Source organism: Heterodontus francisci, chromosome 9 (genome assembly GCF_036365525.1).
Source record: "Heterodontus francisci isolate sHetFra1 chromosome 9, sHetFra1.hap1, whole genome shotgun sequence".
NCBI lineage: Eukaryota > Metazoa > Chordata > Chondrichthyes > Heterodontiformes > Heterodontidae > Heterodontus > Heterodontus francisci.
This window is the reverse complement of record NC_090379.1, coordinates 45,462,336-45,480,311: the sequence shown is the minus strand read 5'-3', so window position 1 is coordinate 45,480,311 and position 17,976 is coordinate 45,462,336. Positions and strand designations below refer to the sequence as shown.

General features: G+C 46.7%; 2 protein-coding genes across 6 annotated transcripts in view; one reads left to right on the top strand and one right to left on the bottom strand.

Moving 5' to 3' along the window:
• LOC137373712 (tryptophan--tRNA ligase, cytoplasmic) overlaps positions 1 to 11,312 on the bottom strand; it is a 29,358-nt gene extending 18,046 nt beyond the window's left edge. The window contains exons 1-3 of one of the 5 annotated variants that reach the window (XM_068038937.1): positions 11,054 to 11,312; positions 9,403 to 9,549; positions 7,436 to 7,649 (exon numbers count right to left, since the gene is read on the bottom strand). In XM_068038937.1, coding sequence (XP_067895038.1) covers positions 7,436 to 7,649; positions 9,403 to 9,495 — 307 coding nt within the window. In that variant the 5' untranslated portion in view covers positions 9,496 to 9,549; positions 11,054 to 11,312. Of the gene's footprint in view, positions 1 to 7,435; positions 7,650 to 9,402; positions 9,550 to 10,962 lie in introns of all 5 variants that reach the window. The other 4 variants (XM_068038935.1, XM_068038938.1, XM_068038936.1 and 1 more) reach the window with 4 other exon arrangements.
• Positions 11,311 to 17,976, top strand: part of wdr25 (WD repeat domain 25) — a 102,264-nt gene continuing 95,598 nt past the window's right edge. Inside the window, exon 1 of the mRNA XM_068038933.1 lies at positions 11,311 to 11,612. The gene's annotated coding sequence lies outside the window, so the exon portion shown is untranslated. The remainder of the gene's footprint in view (positions 11,613 to 17,976) is intronic.

The following is a 17,976-nucleotide window of genomic DNA, read 5'->3' as shown; positions in this document are numbered from 1 at the left end:
GCACAAAAACAAACTTTAGATATCCCCACACAAGTGAGATGTTTAAACAGTGTTTTAAAGCAAAGTGCCCGAGGATGTTTTTCTAGTATAATAGTACGTATACATATATGTTATCACGTATTGGTTTTTTTTTTCAATTGTCCCCTCTTGTCAAAATATATTTTAAATGGAGATAATTTATCCATTTTGCACATCATTCTTCCTTTTAAGCTCATCAATTATTTAGGCTTATGCCAGTTTGATAGTTCCTAGACAGTCACCTCTACAGTGTTAGCTGTGGCTCAGTTGGTAGCACTCTCACCTCTGAGTCAGAAGGTTATGAGTTCAAGTCCCCACTCTATGACTTGAGATCAAAAATCAAGGCTGACACTCTTGTGCATTACTGAGGGAGTGCTGCAGTGTCGGCGATGCAGTTCTTCAGATGGGATGTTAATCCAAGGCCTGTCTTCTCTCTCAGATGGGCATAAAAGAACCCACTGCACTATTCTGAAGAGGAGCAGGGGAGTTATCCCTGGTGTCCTGGCTAATATTTAGCCAACATTGCTGTCTGTGGGAGCTTGCTGTGTGCAATTGGCTGCAGCATTTCCTACATTATAACAGTGACTACACTTCAAAAGTACTTAATTGGCTGTAAAGCGCTTTGGGACATCCTTTAGTCGTGAAGGCACCATGTAAATGCAAGTCTTCCTTTTTTTAATATTGTTCCAAGCTTTAATAAAAAAAAAAATTCATGGATTATGGGCATTGTGATCAAGGCTGGCATTTGTGCATCCTTGGTTGCCCTGAGAAAGTAGTTGAGGGCCAACTTCTTGAACTGCTACCATATGTGTGATAAAGGTGTTTCTAGAATGCTGTTTGGACTTATAGTAGTTTGATATGACTCAGTGGCTTGCTATGCCAATTTAAAGGATAGTTAAGAATCAACCACATGGACTGAATTTTTGCTCCCCCCCCCCCACCCTCAAAATACTGAGGGCCACAATAATCACCAGGGCGGGGGGCGAGGGTGGGAGGACAGGAATCGCGCTCTCCTCCCAATTGAGGACAATTAAAGAAATCATAGAAAAGTTACGGCCATCGTGTCTGTGCCGGCTGAAAAAAACCAGCCGTCCATTCTAATCCACCTTCCAGCACCTGGTCTGTAGCCTTGCAGGTTACAGCATTTCAGTGTAGGTCCAGGTACCTTTTAAACGAGTCAAAGGTTTCTGCCTCCACCACCGATCTAGGCAGTGAATTCCAGAAACCCACCACTCTCTGGGTGAAAAAGTTTTTCCTCACATCCCCTCTAATCCTTCTACCAATCACCTTAAATCTGGGAAGGATTGTGAGCTGCTTAAAAGCTAATTAAAGAGCTTGTAAAAGTTTGAAGTCAGAATTTTTAAAAGGGCATACGGGTTACCCACGCCTTCAGAAACTGATCAACTGAAGGGAGGCAGGTAAAGAGTGGGGAGACAGTCATGGCTGCCCATGGCATCACCCTGGCCCCAAGAATCAGCTGTGGACCTTACTGGGATCTCAAAAACAGCTGCACATCACTGCATCTCGCTGGTCTTGACTACAGACTTGACTATTCCAAAACACTCCTGCCTGGTCTCCCACATTCTACTCTCTGTAAACTTGAGGTCATCCAAACCTCCGCTGCCCATGTCTTAACTCGTACCAATTCCCATTCGCCTATCACCCCTGTGCTCGCTGACCTACACTGGCTCCTGGTCAAACAATGTCTTGATTTAATTAGGAAAACTAATAGAATGTTATCGTTTATTGCGAGGGGAATGGAATACAAAAGTAGAGAAGTTATGCTTCAGTTAACAGGGCATTGGTGAGACCACACTTGGAGTACTGTGTACAGTATTGGTCTCCTTATTTAAGGAAGGATGCAAATGTGTTGGAAGCAGTTCAGAGCAGGTTTACTAGACTAATACCTGGATTGGGCGGGTTGTCTTATGAGGAAAGATTGGACAGGCTAGGCTTGTATCTGCTGGAGTTTAGAAGAGTAAGAGGTAACTTGATTGAAACATATAAGATCCTGAGGGTTCTTGACAGGATGGATGTGGAAAGGACATTGCTCCTTGTGGGAGAATCCAGAACTAGGGGTCACAATTTAAAGATAAGGGGTCGCCCATTTAAGACATATATGAGGAGAAATGTTTTCTCTGAGGGTCGTGAGTCTTTGAAACTCTCTTCCTTAAAAAGCACTGGAAGCAGAGTCTTTAAATATTTTTAAGGCAGAGGTAGATAGATTCTTGATTAACAAAGGGGTGAAAGGTTATCGAGGGTAGGTGGTAATGTGGATTCGAGGTTCCAATCAGATCAGCCATGATTTTATTGAATAGCGGAGCAGGCCCTAGTGGCCTACTCCTGCTCCTAATTCGTATGTTTGTATGTATCGCTGTAATCTTCTTCAGCCCCACAAGATATCTGCACTCCTCTAATTCTGGCCTCTTGTGCATCGCTAATTTTAATCGCTCCACCATTGGTGATCGCGCCTTCACTTGCCTAGGCCCCAAGCACTGGAATACCCTCGCTACACCTCTCCACCTCACTTTCCTCCTTTAAGGCACTCCTTAAAACCTACTTCTTTGACCAAACTTTTGGTCATCTGACCTAATATCTCCTTTAGTGGATAATGCTCCTGTGAAGCACCTTGGGTCGTTTTATTACATTAAAGGTGCTATATAAATGTAAGTTGTTGTTATTGGTCAGTGATGCCGTCCTTACTAAAGCTGGTCAACACATTCATTTAAAGACAGACATGTCCTCAGAGTGTCACACCAATGTACTTTGTTGAATGATAATTTTCTTTAATCTACTGACTGGAGATCTGAATTTATATATTTTTTTTTTAAAAAGAAATTTAAAAAGGAACAGATAAAAGATGACTTTACCAGTAGCTTAAGATGACCACCTAATTTGCAACACTGTATCCTACATTGCAAGGTCTGTGAGGTGGAGACGAAATGCCTGCTTATCTCAGCAAGAACCAAGACCCAGAAGGTTTGAGGGAACTGCTTGTTCTTTTTAGTAAGAAATATACTGCTAACTACCATGCTTAAAACACTGGGTGACTGTCATATGACAAGCCCCCCCCCCCCCCCACCACTGTGGTTTTAAACTGATGTTTCTCTGCAGCAGGTTGAGAAGCATCTGGACTCTGACATGTGCAGACCCAAGTGGGGGTCCCTCTCTCCATTCCAGCTGGCAAGTTTCAAATCCTGCCTGTTGACTGACTACCTTTGCATACTCCAGCTATAATCAGAAACCCCTTTGGAGGAGATCATCTGCATTGCTGTCGCCAAGAGACCTACCGAAATCAGTCATCTACCTCTTCAAACTAATAGCTTCAGGACCATTGAATTCAGCTACAAGCCAGCTGAATCACCAAACTCCACAGACTGTTATACCCCTTTTTTCTATGGACTCTAACTCAACCAATCTACCCTTCCCCACTCTGTAACCTATTTGTGTATGTGTACACCTCTAGTGTGTGTGTTGTGTGTGTGAAAGTTGGCGAGTAGTTTATTATTTTAATTAGTCCGATCTTCGTACAATAAAGTTAACCCCTTCCTTTGTTAAACTCAAGAAAACCTGTCCGATTGGTTCTTGTTATGATCATAGCAAGTGGGTAATCAAACACCTACCGAATTGGCCAGTACATACATTTAAAAAAAAAAATTAAACCTGTTGTGGTCAAACAAGGAGAGGGAAAAGAGGGAAGCCCTTCGACCCCTCCTCGCCTGACAGTAACAACAGAGACAGAGGGCACTGGGTTTTGCCTCCATCGTTGGATTCGCTCAGGTACAGGGCATCACTGATTGCACCCTTGCGGCTATCAAGCAACCGGCCAGTGAGCTCCATCAAGAGGAAAAGCTTCCTCCATGTGTACGCTCACTTTCCTGGCAGCCACCATGACACCTTCACCTTGCGCCAGTTCAGGCTGTCAGATCTTCACTCCAACCTCCAAAGCGCGTGATGGATCCTAGGAGATAATGGATATCCCTCGAAGAGATGGCCATTTGCCACTTTATGGGACCACCAGACAAAGGCACAGAGTCGATACAACCATTGCCACCTGCTTAGTAGGACAACCATTGAGCGGACCATTGAGTTTTTGAAGATGCCATTCCAGTGCCTGGACCAGTTGGGTGGTGCCCTCCAATACCCTGCTGTAAGGGTCTCACGCATTGCGATGGTCTGCTGTACTCTCCATTATATGGCCCTTGAGGACAATGAGACAACTCATCGGGGGAGGAGCAAGGAGGTGAGGGAGAAGGAGGAAGTGGAGGTGGAGGGAGATGGTGTTGAACAGAGAGGTGCCCCTACTGCACAAGGAGGTGGATTCCTCCTCCCACCCTCCAGGAAGAGGACCTCCCTCCTCTCCATCACGGCCTCCAGCATTAGATCAAGGTTGGCATTAATGAAGCGTAGGGCTGCTCTGCCCTGTGTGCCAGTCTTCCATCTCCCCTTTAACTTCTCGCTTCCTTCTGCTGCAGTAGAAGGTTTTGGCACAAACTGCAGATCTCTCGCTTAAGACAAGCAGCAGCCTCAGTGATGGCTGCTATGGGAGTCTAAATGAGTCCCACACTTCATCTGACCTGCCCCTGTTCCCATCAGCACTGGCTCTAAGTTGTCAGAAAATCCATCCCCATACCCATTTAAGGGATCCCCATGCAAAAATCTTAACTTTAATCATTTCTCCACCAACCCCCCACCTCCCAATGCACCTGGAGGTGGGTTTCTGACGCGAAAACAAACTCGCCTCCTTTTTCCTGCCTCTATGGTGAAAATTCAGCCCATGGTGTGGGATTGGAATCGCATCTCGACCTGACTGGATAAGGATGGTAAGCTTCTTTCCCTAAAAAGGCCTCAGTGAACCAGTTGCATTTTTACAATCAACAACTTCATGGTCACTTTTACTGATAACAAATTTCTTCTAAACTGAATTCAGATTCTCAAACACTCATTCTCTGGATTCCTACTCCAGTAACATAACCACTACATAGTCATTCCATCAGTTTGTACTTTTTGATTTTTACAAAGCCTTTGTGATGCATTTTTTTGTTGTACCTTAGTTTCAGATTAACGCACAACACTTAATATTCGGAAAGTGGGAAACTATAGGCCAGTTAACCTAATATCTGTCATTGAGAAAATGATCGAATCCATTATAAAGGAAATAGTGGCTGGACATTGGGAATATTGTCATGCAATCAGGCAGTCAGCATGGTTTTATGATAGGGAAATTGCGTTTGACAAATTTATTAGAGTTCTTTGAGGATGTAACAAGCAGGGTGGATAAAGAGGAATTAGTAGATGTAGTGTATTTCGATTTCGTAAAGGCATTCAATAAGGTGCCACAGAAAAGGTTACCACGCAAGATAAAAGCTCATGGTGTTGCGGGTAATACATTAGCATGGATAGAGGATTGGCTAACTAACTGGAAACAGAGGTGGCACACTGGCGCAGTGGTTAGCACCGCAGCTTCACAGCTCCAGCGACCCGGGTTCAATTCTGGGTACTGCCTGTGTGGAGTTTGCAAGTTCTCCCTGTGACTGCGTGGGTTTTCGCCAGGTGCTCCGGTTTCCTCCCACAGCCAAAGACTTGCAGGTTGATAGGTAAATTGGCCATTATAAATTGCCCCTAGTATAGGTAGGTGGTAGGGGAATGTAGGGACAGGTGGGGATGTGGTAGGAATATGGGATTAGTGTAGGATTAGTATAAATGGGTGGTTGATGGTCGGCACAGACTCGGTGGGCTGAAGGGCCTGTTTCAGTGCTGTATCTCTAAATTAAATTAAATTAATAGAGGTCGGGATAAATGGGGCATTTTCAGATTGACCAACTGTAACTAGTGGAGTGCCACTAGTTCTGGGGATTCAAATATTTATGACCTATATTAATGACTTGGATGAAGGGACCAAGTATATTGCAGCCGAACTTGCAGACGATACAAGTTGTGAGGACACAAAGCATCTGCAAAGAGATATATATAGGTTAAGTGAGTGGGAAAAATTTGGCAAATGTAGTACAATATGGGAAAATGTGAGGTTGTCCACTTTGGTTGAAAGAATAGAAAAGCAGAATATTATTTACATGGAGAGAGATTGCAGATTGCAGCGGTACAGAGGGATCTGGGTGTCCTTGTACATGAATCACAAAAAAAGCATGCCGGCACAGCAAGTAATTAGGAAGGCAAATGAAATGTTGGCATTTATTGCAAGGGAGATGGAGTATATAAGTAGGGAAGTCTTGCCACAACGGTACAGGGCATTGGCGAGACCGCACCGAGAGTACTATGATGTGGGAATGGATAGGTTAATTCAATAAGCTTGACCTGGCAAAATATGTAATGCAAGGATGAAATTTAAACTAATCATCAGATAAGGGAGCTTGATTACATTATACTGGGGGAGGTGTTAAGAATGAAGCCTGGAACATGTTGTGATTAGAGATGTTGTATGTTTCAAATTAAATCATGCAAGATTATTTCAAATGAAATCACGCAGTGTGACACGACCAAAATATTTTATTTCAAATGCAATCAGGTAGTGTGACGTGACCTAAAAATATAAAAGTGAATGTATCTGTTTTTCGGGAGGTCTTAGCTTCGCAGCTGGCTCTGTAGTTGTGGCCTCCCTCAAACATGTTGTAGAATAAAACTACTGTTTCACCCAACTTCTGAGTCTCCGGGTGGTGATTCGTGAAATACACTATAACAACTACGTAAAATTTTGGTCTCCTTATTTTAAGGAGGGATATACTTGCATTGGAAGCAGTTCAGAGAAGGTTCAACTCGGCCAATTCATGGGATGAAAGGGTTGTCTTACGAGGAAAGGTTGAGCCTATACTCATTGGAGTTCAAAAGAAAGAGGTGATCTTACTGAAACATATAAGATTCTGAGGGGGCTTGACAGGGTAGATACTGAGAGGATGTTTCCCCTCGTGGGGGAATCTAGAACTGGGGGCACAGCTTCAAAAGTTCCAACAGTTCTGATGAAAGGTCACAGACCAGAAACGTTAACTCTGTTTTTCTCTCTCCACAGATGCTGCCAGACCTGCTGAGTATTTCCAGCACTTTGTTTTATTTCAAAATAAGGGGTCTCCCTTTTGAGACGGAGATGAGGAGGAATTTTTTCCTCTCAGAGGGTCATTAATCTTTGGAATTCTCTTCCCCAGAGAGCAGTGGAGACTGGGTCACTGAATATATTCAAGGCTCAGTTCGACAGAATTTTGATCTACAAGGGAGTCAAGGGTTATTGGGGGCAGACAGGAATGTGGAGTTAGCACAATCAGATCAGCCATGATCTTATTGAATGGCGAAGCAGTCTCGATGGGCTGAATGCTCCTATTTCTAATCTTATGTTCATTCAACTCTAAAATATGAAAATTTACATCACTTCCAGCAATAAGAACATCTAAAGGAAAGGGATATTTACCAATCAGCTTGTCATAGTCCACCCCTTTGGCACTGGATGTCTGCACTGTCCATGGATCCACATAGTCACCATCATCTTCTGCAACAGCCAGGCTATTACTATTAATTGGTGTGCTGTTAGTGGGTTGGATACCAACCTTGTACTCCTGGCCTGTCAATGTTTTATAATCCACTTTCAGTGCCAACAGTTCCTTTACTGCTGCATCAATTTCTTCCTGCATAAAAAGTAGTAGTTTGCAAAATGAATATTCTTTTGAAAACAATTAAAATGAAAGAAAAAGTTGTGTATTATCTGCAATCTATTAGTAACTTTCACCCTCTCTTTAGCTCTCCAATTCTACACACTATAAGCCAGCCAGGAAGATGAACTGCTGACTTATTCCAGGCCTCTGCCAAGGTTTCTGTGCAGCTTATTGAAAGAAAGACCTCAGGATGTCTCAAGGAGCTTTTAAACAAAAATGAAATGACATAAAATAAATTTTAAAAAGAATGGGCAATAAGTGCTCATCTTAATAGCAACACTCACATCCCAAGAATAATTTTTTTTAAAAAAGATGGTCAGAGTGATGTGAACTGGCTCACCCGTTGGTTTTGTGTCCATTAACAGAGAGCCGTAAATTCATGCTTTGCAGCACTACTCCCCTCCCTTTCATGCCCTACTGTCACCCCAGATCTACTAATCATTTGCATTCAGCAAACCCATTAAACACCACAAAGATGTTAAAAAATGATTTTCTTCTAATAAATGTTCAAGGAATCTCACATTTTAATATAATAAAATGGATAATTGATGTCAATGCCATTTCCAACAGCAAAGCTGAAATTGGACTTTACCTTCGGCGGATCAAAAAGAAATCTAACCAGGAACCCAACTTCAGAGCACTCTCTATTATAGTACATCATCTTTGGTTAATATCATATGGTACACATTTTAAAAACTCAATTTCTTACATGAATGACCGAATTACACAGAATCACTGCATTCATTTCTACCACAGTAGTACTCCCAGCATCATGAAGGTGATCAGCCAGAGTAAACTGCAGCAATTCATTCCCAAAAATTCCTAGAATCTGGCCCGGTCCAGTTTTCCACGCCGTTGTGGGAGACGTGAAAAATGTATATAGTTTGCTACTGAATGTCACTACCTGTTCTGGAATGAGGCAGGACCAGCTACGCTAGAACTGAGCTGGGGAGCATAAATAATAAGATAAAAAGTTATCAAAACTACCCTAGGGAAATGAGTGTACAATATTCTTACTTTAAAAAAATATTTGTAACCCTTGTACTATCCTTTATTAAAAATACCACAAAAGCAAATTATTGAACAGAAATCTGATTACAACTATACAGTTTTACAATCTGATCTTCTACTTAGAGAAATAAAGTTAATAAAAACAGAAAATGTTGAAAATACGCAGCAGGTCTGGCAGCATCTGTGGAGACAGAAACAGTTAACATTTCAGGTCTGTGACCTTTCATCAGATCTGCTGAGTATTTCCAGCATTTTCTGTTTTTACTTCAGATTTCCAACATCAACAGTATTTTGCTTTTGAAATAAAGTTAATACATATTTCAGAAATTTATAGTGGACTAAAATTCTCCTACTTTTCTGTTTTATTGACATACATGATAATCCATTTTATCATATTAAAATATGATATTCCTTAAACATTTATTAAAAGAAAATCATTTTTGTATCATCTTTGATTGTGGCGTTTTAATAGGTTTTCAAAGTGCAATAATTAGTAAGTTTGGGTGACAATAGGCCATGAAAGGGAGGGGAGTAATGCTCCAAAGCATGAAAGACAATAAACAGATCCTTATAAAATTTTGAATATTTCACATTTCTTAAATCCTCTCTGTAAAAATGAAAAAAGGTTTGGTAACATCAGACCAATTTAAAGTCCTAGCCAGATTTACACATGCTGGTACTACTAAACATATTTAATTTAATCCAGATATTTTACCTTCGGTGCTTTGTGTAACTTCAGCAGTCGGACAGTGTCCCCTTGGGCAGCCACTTTGCCATACAATTCCATGGGGGTAGCTGATAGAGACATTTCAGTTATGAGGAGCTGACATTCTCTTTAAAACAGACCACTTAATATTTGGACCTGTAAATAAGCCAGACATAGCTGCTAGTGTAGCAGGATGCTCATACACAGCCTGCATCTTGGTGCTGGCCCTTCATTTATAGTTCCCAGACATCGGTCCCTCCTCAGTGACAGCCCCCGGGCCTCGGCCCATCTGCACGCACAGACCCCGGGGCCCCGGCCCCTCCTCACTCACGGACCCCGGGCACAGGCCCCTCCTCACTCACGGACCCCGGCCCCTGCCCATGCACAGGCCCCTCCTAGCTCACTGACCCCGGCCACAGGCCCCTCCTCGCTCACGGACCCGGGCCACAAGCCACCCCCCCCCCACTCGCTCACAGACCCCGGCCACGGGCCCCCTCCTCGCTCACTGGGCACGGGCCCCAGGCACTCCTCGCTCACGGGACCCCGGGCCACAGGCCCCTCCTCGCTCACGGGACCCCGGGCCACAGGCCCCTCCTCGCGCACGGGACCCCGGGCCACAGGCCCCTCCTCGCGCACGGGACCCCGGGCCACAGGCCCCTCCTCGCGCACGGGACCCCGGGCCACAGGCCCCTCCTCGCGCACGGGACCCCGGGCCACAGGCCCCTCCTCGCGCACGGGACCCCGGGCCACAGGCCCCTCCTCGCGCACGGGACCCCGGGCCACAGGCCCCTCCTCGCGCACGGGACCCCGGGCCACAGGCCCCTCCTCGCGCACGGGACCCCGGGCCACAGGCCCCTCCTCGCGCACGGGACCCCGGGCCACAGGCCCCTCCTCGCGCACGGGACCCCGGGCCACAGGCCCCTCCTCGCGCACGGGACCCCGGGCCACAGGCCCCTCCTCGCTCACGGGACCCGGGCCACAGGCCCCTCCTCACGCACGGGACCCCTGGACACAGGCCCCTCCTCACGCACGGGACCCCTGGACACAGGCCCCTCCTCACGCACGGGACCCCTGGACACAGGCCCCTCCTCACGCACGGGACCCCTGGACACAGGCCCCTCCTCACGCACGGGACCCCTGGACACAGGCCCCTCCTCACGCACGGGACCCCTGGACACAGGCCCCTCCTCACGCACGGGACCCCTGGACACAGGCCCCTCCTCACGCACGGGACCCCTGGACACAGGCCCCTCCTCACGCACGGGACCCCTGGACACAGGCCCCTCCTCACGCACGGGACCCCTGGACACAGGCCCCTCCTCACGCACGGGACCCCTGGACACAGGCCCCTCCTCACTCACGGGACCCCTGGACACAGGCCCCTCCTCACTCACGGGCCACAGGCCCCTCCTCACTCACGGGCCACAGGCCCCTCCTCACTCACGGGCCACAGCCCCCCACCCCTCCCCCCTCCCTCACCGGCCCCGGGCCACAGCCCCCCCCCCCTCCCCTCCCTCCCTCACCGGCCCCGGGCCACAGCCCCCCCTCCCCTCCCCTCCCCTCGCTCACCGGCCCCGGGCCCCCTCCTCACGCACGGGGTCCTCGCGCCACAGGCCCCTCCACACTCACGGAATTCGGGCCCTGGTTCCTCCTCACTCACGGTCCGGATTGCATCAGAAATTTGTCGCACTCGCGGCCCCGGCTCCGAATTGTCCCCCGTTACAAGCGGGCATACGCTGCACTTCCAGTCACTGGGCCGCCGCCGCTTCTCCCTCTCCACCTGCGCGATCGAAAGATTTAACGAAATGTTTTTGTGCTTCCTTCAGCTATGGACTGCACACGTTAGCGATCAGACCCCTCAGCCGACGGCACTCACATCCAGTTCGCTCCGGAACTAAGAGTAAGTTAGGTTGTTGCGGGGGGACTGGAGCGGACGGGAGGCGGAACCGGAAGTAGTGGGTTTAAGTTTTGCTGTTGATAATATTTACTGAAAAGCTTAATGTTACTCACCACATGAAGGAAGGAGAAATGGATGTCCTTTTATCCATGGTTTACAAAATTTTAAGACGGCTCACTCAAAATTGTTCTGTTTAATGTGAAGGTGTCAGTTCCAGTAAGAGTCAGTTACTCGGTGCGAGGATAAAGAATGAACATATTCTGATCTCCAATAATATAACTCATTGCTGTGTAGAAGCAATCTGTATATCCTCGTGAGTCAGGTAGGCAGACTGATTAAGTTTTGTTCATTTGGTCTAATGGCATAATTTGCTATGGAGCCACCACTCTTTTTTTTTAAAAAAAGCTCCATGCCAAATGTTATATTGCAGAAAAATTGTGCTTGTGCTCGTTCTCTGAAAGCGTTATCTGCTTCTAGACAGCTCCCTGTCTTTTTTTAAAATATTCAGTTCCCTAATAAAGGTTTTCTGTGCATCTGTGCTTGTTTTAAACCTGTTACATCCCTAACTTTTTCCAGTTCTGATGAAAGGTCATTAACCTGAAAAATTCTCCACAGATACTTCCTGCCATGTTAAATATTTTCAGCATTTTCTGGTATAAAAGCTATGTGTGGGTTCTGCTGCTGTCATTGTTTTGGGTACAGCCTTCTGTTTTTTTTTAAGCCTAATTTCCCCTTTTGGGTGATCTTAAATTTATGTCTACTAGTTACTAATTCATGATCCAGTGAAAATTGTTTACTGTATTTACCTCATCAAATTCCTTCATAAATTTCAGCAACTCTATCACATATCCTCTTAACCATCTTAGAAATGTTCTAATGAAAAGTGCCCCAGTTTCTCTTGTTTCACCTCATCACTGATACCACATTGAATCCCTTTTGCGCACTGTCTATGGTCTTGAAACCTTCCTGAAGTAAGTTGCCCAAAACTGGGCACAGTAATATAACTGTGGTCTAACCAATGGTTCAGATAGATTTTATGTATAACACTACTACTTTACTTTAAAAAAGTGTATTTGTACCCCCAAATTTCTCTCTCTACTTTTAAAATATTGCACATTCATTTCTACTTGCCTCCAAGCATTTCCACCTCACATTTCCCTGCAATAAAATTCACCTGACATTCATCTCCCCAATCTACAAACCTTCTTGTCTACTCTTGAAGTGGACATACAGTCCCTTTCACAGATACAGATAGTCCCTTTTTTTGCCATCTGTAAATATTGATGATGTACATTTTTGTAGACTTGTCGATCTACTGCTAGCCACCGTCTTAAACTCCTCTCACTTGTATCCTCCACCCTCACCTCCAAAGATAAGTACAAGGAGGTCATGGACACTTTTGTCACTAAGATTGAGACCATCCAATTAGCTGTCTTTGCCACATCCCTCCCTTCTGCTAGCCCATTGGGACAAACTTCTTCTAAAGCTCCTCCTGCCCAAGCCCTGAACTTGCATCTTTCTCCAGTTTCTAAGCTATCTCCTCTCATGCCCCCTTTGAGCTCACCTTGTCCATGAGATTCACCTCTTGCTCCTACAACCCTATTCCTGCTAAACTGCTGACCACCCAACTTCCCCTCCTGGTCTGCACCTTAGTCGATATTGTTAGCAGTTTTCCCTCTTCAGGTGCTGTCCCTCTCTCCTTTAAATCTGCTATCATCACCCCTCTCAAAAAAAAACCCTTGACCCCACTATCCTTGCAAGGTACCATCCCATCTCCAACCTCCCTTTCCCGTCCAAAGCCCTTGAATTAAAGAGAGCACTTGCAGTTCTACACCTTTCATAACCTCAGGACATCGGAAAAGTGCTTTACAACCAATGATGTACTTTTGAAGTGCAGTCACTGCTACAATGTAGGAAATACGGCTGCCAATTTGTGCATCGCAAGCTCCCACAAACAGCAGTGTGATAATGACCAGATTATCTGTTTTAGTGATGTTGGGTGAGGGATAAATAGTGGCCAGGACACCAGGGAGAGCTCCCCTGCTCTTCCTCAAAACAGTGCCATCCACCTGAGAGGGCAGATGGGACCTTGGTTTAATGTCTCATTCAAAAGAAGGCATCTCTGACAGTGCAGCACTCCTTCCCTACTGTGTTGGCCTAGATTTTGCGCTCCCAAATCCATTCCCATCTTTCCCAGAACTCCATGTTTCAATCCCTCCAATCAGGTTTCCTCCCCTGCCATAGTACCGAAACAGCTCTTAACAAAGTCACAAATAACATCCTATGTGACTGTGACCAAGGTAAACTATCCCTCCTCATCCTTCTTGACCTGTCAGCAGCCTTTGACAGGGCTGACCACACCATACATTTTCAAAGCCTCTTTACTGTCATTCAGCTGGATGGGCGTGCTCTCACCTGGTTCCATTCTTAACTATCCCATCGTAGCCAGAGTATCACTCGCCATGGCTTCTATTCCTAGTCCTGCACCATTACTCTGGTCTCCTACATGGTTCTATCCTTGCTCCTCCACCCCCTATCCTTGCTTTCCCCCCCCCCCCCATTTCTCATCTACATGCTGTCACTCTGACGTCATCCAAAGCATTAGATTTCACATGTATGGTGATGACACCCAACTCTACCTCACCATCACATTCCTTGACTCCTCCACTGTTGCTAAATTATCAGGACTGCTTATCCGACTGAATGAACAGAAATTTCCTCTAATTAAATATTGGGAAGACAAGCCATTGTTTTTGGCCCCGCTCCAAACACCATTCCCCAGCTACCAATTCCATCCTTCTCCCCGGCAACAGTCTGAGACAAAACCAGCCTGGTTGCAACTTTGGTGTCATATTTGGTTCTAAGATGAGTTTCCAACCACATATTTGCGCCATCACTAAGACCGCCTCTTTCCTTCCACCTCCATAACATCGCCCGACTTCACCCCTGTCTCAGCTCATCTGCTGCTGAAATGCTCATTCATGCCTTTGTTACCTCTAGACTTGACTATTCCAATGCACTTCAGGTTGGTCTGCCACATTCTACCCTCGGTAAACTTGGGCATCCAAAACTCTGCTGCCCATGTCTTGACTTGCACCAAGTCCTGTTCACCTATTGCCCCTGTGCTCATGAACTTACATTGGCTTCTGGTCAAGCAACGTCTTGATTTTAAAATTCTCATCCTTGTTTTAAAATCCCTTCATGGCCTTGCACCTCTCTATCTCTAATCTCCAGCTGCACAACTCTCTGAGATATCTGCACTCATCTAATTTTGGGCTCTTAAGCATCCTCAATTTTAATTGATTCACTATTGGTTGCTGCACCTTTAGTTGCCAAGGCCCTAAGCTATGGAATTCGCCCATCTACTGCACTTTCCTCCTTTAAGACAGTCCTTAAAACCCACCTCTGGCCAGGCTTTTGGTCATCTTGCCGAATATTTCCTTATGTGGCTCCGTTCATATTTTGTTTCATAATGCTCCTGTGAAGCACCTTGAGATGTTTTATAATGTTGCCTGGTCTTCATTCATATTCTGCTTGCAGGTGAGTATTAATTTGATCCTGTATTATAGCCTCTGGAAGCACCCCCACTTAATGCTACAAAAGCAAAATGCTATGGATGCTGGAAATCTGAAACAAAAATAGAAAATGCTGGAAATACTCAGGTCAGGCAGCATCTGCGGAGAAAAAAACAGAATTAACATTTCAGGTCTGTGACCTTTCATCAGAACAGTCAAAAATTAGAAATGTAATAGGATTTGAGCAAGTGAAAGGGGAAATGGGGGAAGAAGAACAAAAGGGAAGGTCTGTGATAGAGGGCAGGAGAGATTAAATAACAAAAGGTTTCTAGGTTCAAAGCCAAAGGGAATGGTAATGGGACAAGTAAAAAAACAAAAGATGTAAAAACAGAAAGTGCTGGTAATACTAAGCAGGTCTGGCAGCATCTAAGGAGAGAGAAACAGTTAATGTTTCTGGTCTGTGACCTTTCATTAGATCAGATCTAATAATGTATCTGGATGATGTGTAAATGGCAAGATAGTAGCCGTCCAAACACAAAGGGATTAGGAAAAAAACAGTGGGTAGGGGTGGGGAACAAACCAGAAAAAAAACAGGGGCAGAGGTTATGATCGAAAATTATAAGTCCGGAAGGTTGTAAAGTGCCCAGTCAAAAGATGAGGTGGTGTTCCTCGAGCTTGCGTGGAGCTGCATTGGAACACTATAGCAGGCCAAGGACCGAAAGGTCAGAGTGGGAACAAGGTGGAGAATTGAAATAACAAGCAATAGGAAGCTCAGGGTCATACATGCAGACTGAACGGAGGTGTTCCACAAAGCAATCACCCACTCTGCGTTTAGTCTTCCCAATATAGAGGAGACCACCCAATGGTATTGGGTTTGCAGGTTTATAGTTATATGTTCAAGATGGCTCCTGGGCTGGAAGCTCCCTAGGAAGCTCCCTTGCTGTTCAACTCTATCCATGGCCATCTGCTCCCATCCCTAACGTTTTCTCCCCCAATCTGCCCTCTTAAACTGTTTAAATTCCCCTGGCTCTTTAAATCAGTTCATTTTAGCCCTATCTAAAAGTTAACAGCTAGTTTAGTGTATGTTACCTGGGCCCACTGCCCTCCCCCAGCCACACCTGCTCTTTGTTTTCTCAATGAAATTGATCCGGATGAAACTGACGAGCACAGCTGCCGGTACTTCAATCTCCGATCCTGCTGTCTTCACAGTCCAGAGTGTCTGCAGCCACGGCATGCGGTAAGTCCATTGAGGTGAAGAAGGAGCTGCGGGACCCGAGAGAAGTCCTGTGAAAAGGTGCCCCGAACACCCAAAACATCCACGAACGGCCCCCCCGGCCGCAACTTCAAAGCGCCCGCGGGAGATGGCTCGGAGAGCATCTGCAGCGCACTGTCGGCAATGCTGCATGCCTTTATTTAAACCACTGCAAAAAAAAAACCCTGAGCAAATGTAATCACCTCTAAGTCTGCCAAATGATGCTTCACCTCCCGAAGGACGTGGATGAGCTTTCCGGACGTCGATGGTGGGCACTGAGGAAATGGCTTATTACCTGCACCAGATTCCACCCCTTCCACCCCCCCCCCCCACCCCCGTCCCCTTCCCTGCTCCACCCTCTCAGCTCACCCCCTCACAACCCCGTCCCAGCCCGCCCCCCCCCTCGCACCATCTTCACCCCGCACCCCCTTCCCCTGCACCCCCCCCCCACCCCCTCCCTCTACCCCTCCCCCTTGCATCCCCTCCTCCCACCGGCACCATCCTACACCTGTGTAGGGGCCCCAACAACCCCACTGCCTTGTGGGCGTCTCGGGAGAGACCAAGGCTAAGGGAGTAAACCCTAACAGAAAATCCGGAGTGGAACCCCGTAGGCGGTCATGTGTCACCTTTGGCATGTTTCCGGCAGTTCCTGCAGCCATACTGGTGCCAAACGTCGTGTCCTGCACTCCTTTGGACCCCACCAGAAAGGCCGAGAGGGGGGTTTTGACGACTGGGCAACTCTCAACCTCCATAAATTTGCCCAGGCATGCGCCATGGAGAGGTCACTCCATAGTTGCCTCACAGCGACTAAAACAACACGGAAGGCAGCAGTTACGGGTTATAAGTCCAGATAAATTGGCGTAGAAACTGGGCGCCACGGGTTGCCTTTGTCGGTGGGAGAGGTCATTGCACCTCACTGGACAGCTACCGCCCGCCTCAAACCAGGCAGCCCCCGGTCAATAAGGTTCTGTCCCGCCACAGTCTGCCTGCTTCAATGGGTGCTTGGAGCTCAGGGTCATTGCCCGAAAGGTGGACTGATACACCGCACCAAACAACATGAAAAAAGGAAAGAAGGTACCAGCCCTTCGCTTTGCAAGCTGGAACGTCAGAACTATGTGTCCTGGCCTGTCGGAAGACCTTACACAAATCAACGATTCTCGGAAGACCGCCATCATTAACAACGAGCTCAGTAGATTCAATGTGGACATTGCAGCACTTCAGGAGACTCGCCTCCCCGCGAGTGGCTCTCTAGCAGAGCAAGACTACACCTTCTTCTGGCAGGGCAGGGATCCTGAAGAACCAAGACAGCATGGAGTGGGCTTCGCCATCAGAAACTCCTTGCTCAGCATGATAGAGCCTCCCTCAAATGGCTCGGAACGCATACTGTCCATCCGACTGCTCACCACCTCTGGTCCAGTACACCTACTCAGCATCTATGCTCCAACACTCTGTTCCGCACCTGAAGCTAAAGACCAGTTCTATGAACAACTCCATAACATCATTAGCAGCATCCCCAACACCGAACACCTATTCCTGCTGGGGGACTTTAATGCCAGGGTTGGGGCCGACCATGACTCATGGCCCTCCTGCCTTGGGCGCTATGGCGTTGGAAGGATGAATGAGAACGGGCAGAGACTGCTTGAGTTGTGTACCTATCATAACCTCTGCATCACCAACTCGTTCTTTCACACTAAACCCTGTCACCAGGTTTCATGGAGGCACCCAAGATCACGTCGTTGGCACCAGCTAGACCTCATTGTCACAAGGCGAGCCGCCTTAAACAGTGTTCAAATCACACGCAGCTTCCACAGTGCGGACTGCGACACCGACCACTCCCTGGTGTGCAGCAAGGTTAGACTCAGACCAAAGAAATTGCATCATTCCAAGCAGAAGGGCCACCCGCGCATCAACACGAGCAG